At 53.0% G+C, this 6,000-nt stretch overlaps 1 protein-coding gene across 1 annotated transcript in view; it reads left to right on the plus strand.

Moving 5' to 3' along the window:
• PTPRS (protein tyrosine phosphatase receptor type S) overlaps positions 1 to 3,850 on the plus strand; it is a 74,057-nt gene extending 70,207 nt beyond the window's left edge. Inside the window, exons 32-34 of the mRNA XM_070373875.1 lie at positions 1,058 to 1,212; positions 1,391 to 1,526; positions 2,523 to 3,850. Of these exons, the coding sequence (XP_070229976.1) occupies positions 1,058 to 1,212; positions 1,391 to 1,526; positions 2,523 to 2,591 (360 nt within the window). The 3' untranslated portion in view covers positions 2,592 to 3,850. The remainder of the gene's footprint in view (positions 1 to 1,057; positions 1,213 to 1,390; positions 1,527 to 2,522) is intronic.
• The last annotated feature ends 2,150 nt before the right edge of the window (positions 3,851 to 6,000 follow it).

The raw sequence follows: 6,000 nt of genomic DNA on the forward strand, positions 1-6,000 counted from the left end.
TGGATGGTTGAGTATTGGGGATTAAGATCGAAGAGGTTGAGTAGTGGCGATAAGGATTAGAGAGATGGGTGTTTAATGGTAGGGATAAGGATTAGATACATGGAGCATTGAGTGATGAGTGGTTTAGTGGTGGGAATGAGGATAGGAGAGATGGAAGGTGATTGTTGGGGCTGAGGATTAGAGAAATGGATAGCTGAGTGGTGGGGATGAGGATCCAAGGGGTTGAGTGGTGCAATAAGGATTAGAGAGATGGATGGTTGAGTGGTGGGAATAAGGATTAGAGAGACGGATGGTTGAATGCTTGGGATGAGGATTGGAGAGGTGAGTGGTTGAGATTTAGATTGTACAGATGGATGGTTGTGTCATGGGGATGAGGACTGGAGAGACAGATGGTTGAGCGGTGGAGATGGAGAAAGCATCACCAGATGTTCAAGGATTATGAACTACCGTAAGTGGATGATGAAAGTTAGGAGGCAAAGGTATTGAGTACACAGGTAGAAGACGATGAATTTCCAATGGTGGCTGGTGGAAGATGGCACCCTTGAGTGGTGAGGGATAGGAGATTATAGGGCTGGTGAGTGGCCAAAGATGATGTCCATGGTGGAAGGTGGTGCTTTGGGAGGTGACAGTATGGGGACAGTGCTCTTTTACTCTAAGACGAGAGAGGAGGTTGCCAGGGAGATGGAGAATGGGTCAAGAAGGGCAGATGTTGGGTGTACCATGGGACAGTGCACAATGGAGGATAAGAGACAGCAATGGTGTTGGTGTCACTTGGGTCGTGGTGGATGGGTTTGGAGCTGTGCAGAGAGCAGCAGTCGGGGGATGGGGGTGAACGATTGCCATGTGAGATGGTGTTGCTGGATGAAGTTAAATGGTGAGGAGCCTTGGGTGGTACAGACGAAGTCGGAGCATCTCAACGAAAGATGGTGTGGGACAAGGAGGGTGGGTGGCAGAGGGTGAGGAAGGGTGGAGAGTGGCATTGGTGCAGCTTGTGGTTGGCGAGGGTGATGCCACTGACCTTGATAACAGGACCCGGCGCTCTCTCTCTCCGTTCCAGGACGGCCAGTCCCGGACTGTCCGGCAGTTCCAGTTCACGGACTGGCCGGAGCAGGGCGTGCCAAAGTCGGGGGAGGGCTTCATTGACTTCATCGGCCAAGTGCACAAGACCAAGGAACAGTTTGGCCAGGATGGCCCCATCTCTGTCCACTGCAGGTGAACTGCCCGTAGCGGGAAGCTGAGTCTTTACGAGCACAGCCTTGGGCACTCCCGCTGGGGCTCTTTCCATCCCTGGGGCAGAGGGCTTCAGAGCAGGCAGGATGGAAATTGGGCAGCTGAGCCAGGCTCCCCACACGCCCACCCCCTGAACTCACCTGCGCACTCGCCCTGACAGCGCCGGCGTGGGCAGGACGGGCGTCTTCATCACGCTCAGCATCGTGCTGGAGCGGATGCGGTACGAGGGTGTGGTGGACATCTTCCAGACAGTGAAGATGCTGCGGACCCAGAGGCCAGCCATGGTGCAGATGGAGGTGAGGAGGGGGAGTTGCGGGGGAGGGGAGGGCAGCCCGGCCTCATGCTGATGCCACCACCAGCCTCTGTTCTCTCCTCTGTGCAGTGGGCACAGCCACCCCCCACTCCCGGGGTTGTCAAGGGTAAAAGGTCCTCAGCCCCTCCTGCTTTGGGCTGACCCAAGAGTAAGCCGAAGGCCAGAGCTGAGAAGCGTCACTCGGAATGAACACAGAGGGGTCCCCTCTCCTGGCCCCAGGGACTCAGTGAGGTCCAGCTCAGCCAGGACCCTGGCAGGGGTCATGGATCCTGAAGCCAGGCCCAGAGCCCCACCATCATGTTGACAGTGGGCACCTTTGCTTGGACCACACCGTGTCTCCAAGTCACACAGCAGTTTGAAGTGGAGCTGGGATTCGTACCCCAGTCAGTCTCATCCACAGCTGTCAGAAGGGTCAGCAGTAGAGCTGAGTCCATGGAGGGAACACCTGGGTTGGAAGCACTGTACTTCCCTGTGCTCTCGATCACCTCATAAGCAGACCCTACTCTAAGCCAGAGTCAGAGCCCCGGCCGGTGGAGGGGGAGCCAGTCTGTGTCTGCACCCATTGCTGGGTCCGTTCCGCGTCTGGCTTGAGACCCAGAAGTGGGTGGAAGAGCCCCCTCTGTTCTCACAGAGATACTCCAGGGATGAGAAGAGGGTGTGAGGGCGGGGGCCCAGCCTAGGAAAGAGTGGGGTCACTGCTTTTAGAAACCACCAGATCCAGAAGCTAGGTTAAATGCATCCATGAGCTCCCCGTCTCCAGGCAGTCAGAGCTGGAGTGGCAACCTCCCAGCCCCCAGGGGAGTGTCACAAGAGGCCGGGATGGCCAAGTGGCACTCTGCGGGCCAGCTGAGGACGGGAGAGCCCAGCACAGGCACAGGATCAAGGGGCGCAGCTGCTCTGCAGTGTGATGGGGAGCCCTGGGTCTGCAGAGGCGCTGACAGGGGCCCTGCCCTGACCCTCTCGCCCCCTCTCCACACAGGATGAATATCAGTTCTGCTACCAGGCGGCACTGGAGTATCTCGGCAGCTTTGACCACTATGCAACCTAAGCCAGGTTGGCCTGGCCCGACTCCACCGGCCCCTGCGCCTCCAGTGCCGGGTGGGCCCCCCGAGGCCTGGACCCCCTCCGGCGGCCAGGGCAGGAGGCGGCAACCGCGTTTCCACAGCCGAGGGGTCTCCGGGGATGATGACGCAGCCCCTCAAGCCCCCCTGCACGGCCTCAGCCCCCTCCCTGGGCCGGGCCGCCGCCTTCAATACTTGGCACATTCCTCATTCCCTTCTAAAACAAGATTCCACAAGGAGAGGTTATGGGGTGGGGGGAGGGGGGCGGCAAGCAATCCAGGGGCTGTTCCCAAGAACCAGAGGGGGCGGGGCTGGGAGCTCGGCCCCTTGTCCTCCCTACCAGGCAGTCTTCCCGCCCCGCAGCCTGGGGGTCGCCGGGCTGGGGGGGCGGGAGTGGGGTGGGGACAGGAGTCAGCTTTCTTTCAGAACTCAGTGTAACTGTATCCGGTGACATTTCGTTTTGTTTTTGTTTTTTTTAATAGTGTATTTTTTTCATTTTTTTTTTTTTTTAAAGAAGAAACAAATGGGGGGGAAACAAAAACGATTTGACAGTCAACGGATTTAAAAAGAAAAACTTGGCTTATTCCTATTCTGTTCACAGACAGTCTGTTTTTTTTCACCGTAACAGACGTTCTTGCGTGCCGGTCGTGTTCATGGGCCTGCGCGGGCTCAGGCTGCCCCTTGGCTTGCTTTTTTTTTTTCCCTTTACCTACTCCAAAGGTGTGCCTCGCTCAAGAATAAGGCCTTTGCCTCCTGATTCTTTTTTTTTTAATTTTTTGCTTTTTCTTTTTTAATTCTCAAGACATATCAAGGAGGGTGAGGGTGGGGCAGTGGGGGAACTCGGGCCCACCAGCGTCGGTTGTCGAGCCCACAGGGTGGGCACTACCACGGAGGAGGTCGCAGCGACCCCTGCCCCCAGCAGCCCGAGCACCCCTCGCCATCTCCCACCTTGAGGAGAAGGACTGAACACAGTCAGAGGTTCCCACTTCTCCGGGGGGAGAAAGAGGCCATAAGCTGCCCCAATCAGGGGCCCCTCCCCACCCCCCCGGGACCATGGGGCCGTTCTGGGGCAGAAGGATGGGGTTCTGCCCCACCCCCACCCCTGAGCAAGTGAGTTTTTCTCTTTGTACAAGAGCAGAGCTGCTGTTGCTTTCAACACTGTTTATTCAAACGGAAGCAGCTGGGTGGTTTTCCCACCTCTGTGTATGTAGATATATCGACTTTGTATTAAAGGAAGATCGTCTGACCCCGGCCGCTGGTGGAGTCTTTGTCACCCCAGCCCCTGTCCATCCAGTCTCCTTGGGGAAGCTGGGAGCCTGGAGAACTTGAACACAGAATCCAAGCTCCCTGCAGGGGCTGCCCCATTGATAATAGTTACTCCTGTTGATAATCGTGACCCTCTCTGAGTATCTACCATGGGCCAGCCCGCTGAAGTGGGAATCTACCCAATTGATAGATGAGGTTCAGAGAGGGGCAGGCACCAAGGAAAAGTCACACAGAGGTTTGAAGTGGAGCTGGAATTCGTACCCCAGTCCGTCTCATCCACAGCCCTCAGAAGGGTCAGCAGTAGAGCTGAGTCCATGGAGGGAACAACTGGGTTGGGAGCATTGTACTTCCCCGTGCTCTAGGCCACCTCATGAGCAGACCCTACTCTAAGCCAGAGTCAGACCCCCGGCTGGTTTGAGACCCAGAAGTGGGTGGAAGATTTCCCCTGGTGAAAGCATCCCCCCAGAGATGCTCCAGGGATAAGAAGAGGGTGTGAGGGCAGGGGCCCAGCCTAGGAAAGAGTGGGGTCGCTGCTTTTAGAAGCCATCAGATCCAATGAATACACTTAGATAGATTTACCAAACCCTAAATTCTCCATCCTTAAAATTCTCAAACATACATGAAACATTTATGAAAATCAGCACTTATTTTAAAAAAAAATCCAGCAGTGGAGATCATAAATCTTCAAGAAACGAATGTTAGATAACCTGATCTTGACCGCAGCAGTAGATTCTGCAATACTTAGCCTCCCCTGAAAAGGCCTTCAATGAGAAATTTTAAAATATGTTTTTAAATGAGGCATGAGTTAAGGAATCAACATAGAAGTGACACATTTTTGAAACTGAACAACTCAAATAGTACAAAATGTAACAAAACCCATGGGATGCAGCCAAAGGGGTGCATGGAGGAAATTTTATAGCCTTGAACATGTTGATAAAACAGATTCTGAAAACAAGTCAACCTTTAAAATATGTGAACCAAGTTTTCAATTCAGGTAACACTAATTGGGCATTATTGAGGTGGTTCTTGCATTGACAAAACTTTTCTTTAAAAACACCAATATAGACAAATCGTTGGCAAGTACAATCAAGAAAACATCCAAATCCAGGAATATGGGGGATGCACATTAACTACAGATTGAGGCATTTTTTAAAATTGTGACATGAGTATCAGGGGAGAAAAAACAGGAAAGAGACAGCAAACAGAGGAATAGTGGGAGCTGTAGCACAGCTGGCATGGGGGAAATAAACCCTTCACTCCCTGGGCTGAGGTGGTGGGAAGACAGAAAGATGAAGAAACAGCAAAGGCCTATATTTAGTAGCTCTTGAGTTATGAGTTCAAGAAGTAGTGGGAAGATGTCTTAGAAATAGAGGTGGGACCCAAGGGATAGAAGTCAGACTGTAACCCATCTGGTCCTACCTAAATTATCTAAGACTTCATCACAGGCTACTCTGCCCACAGAACTTCTACTCAATCCTCAAAGCCCAGTTCTAAAAGCTCCTCTAAGAAATCTGTTTCCTTTCTGTTTACCCAAGCCCACTGAGTCTAAAGTGTCTGAATAGGATCTACCTTTCCCTCCTTGGAAACCAGAAAGAACATCTTCAGGGAAAGTCAATGTGACCTTCAGCTCTGATTCCACCCTTGGGATGGTCATGGCTCTAGTTGGAGGGTAGGTGGTGGCAGACAGAGATTTATCTGAAGACTTCCCGGAAGAGGGCCACAAGGAATTGCCTCAACTCACAGGAGCACCAAGACTCTAGGCATCTCCAGTTGTCTTGGCCCTGCTATAGGATTCCATAACATCCACCCCCATTTATTGAGCACTGACTGTATGCTTGGCTCATGCTGTCTCATTTAATCCTTCTGACAATGCACCAGTGGACAGATGAGAAAACAGAGGCTCAAATAGGTCAGGTTTCTTACCCAACATCTCACAGGTGGTAAGTAGTGTCACCCAGACGTGGGCCCAGTTCTAGCCTGTCCCCATTGTGATAATGCGAAAGTTCAAGGCGTCTATGGGCTCCTGACCACAGCATCAGCCCCAAGCTGGGAGGGACAGGGCCCCACAGTAGAGTCCCACTTTCCACCAAGGGTCGGTCCCTCAGGGACCAAAGCATCTGAGTGCTCCGT

Source organism: Bos mutus, chromosome 7 (assembly GCF_027580195.1).
Source record: "Bos mutus isolate GX-2022 chromosome 7, NWIPB_WYAK_1.1, whole genome shotgun sequence".
Lineage (NCBI taxonomy): Eukaryota > Metazoa > Chordata > Mammalia > Artiodactyla > Bovidae > Bos > Bos mutus.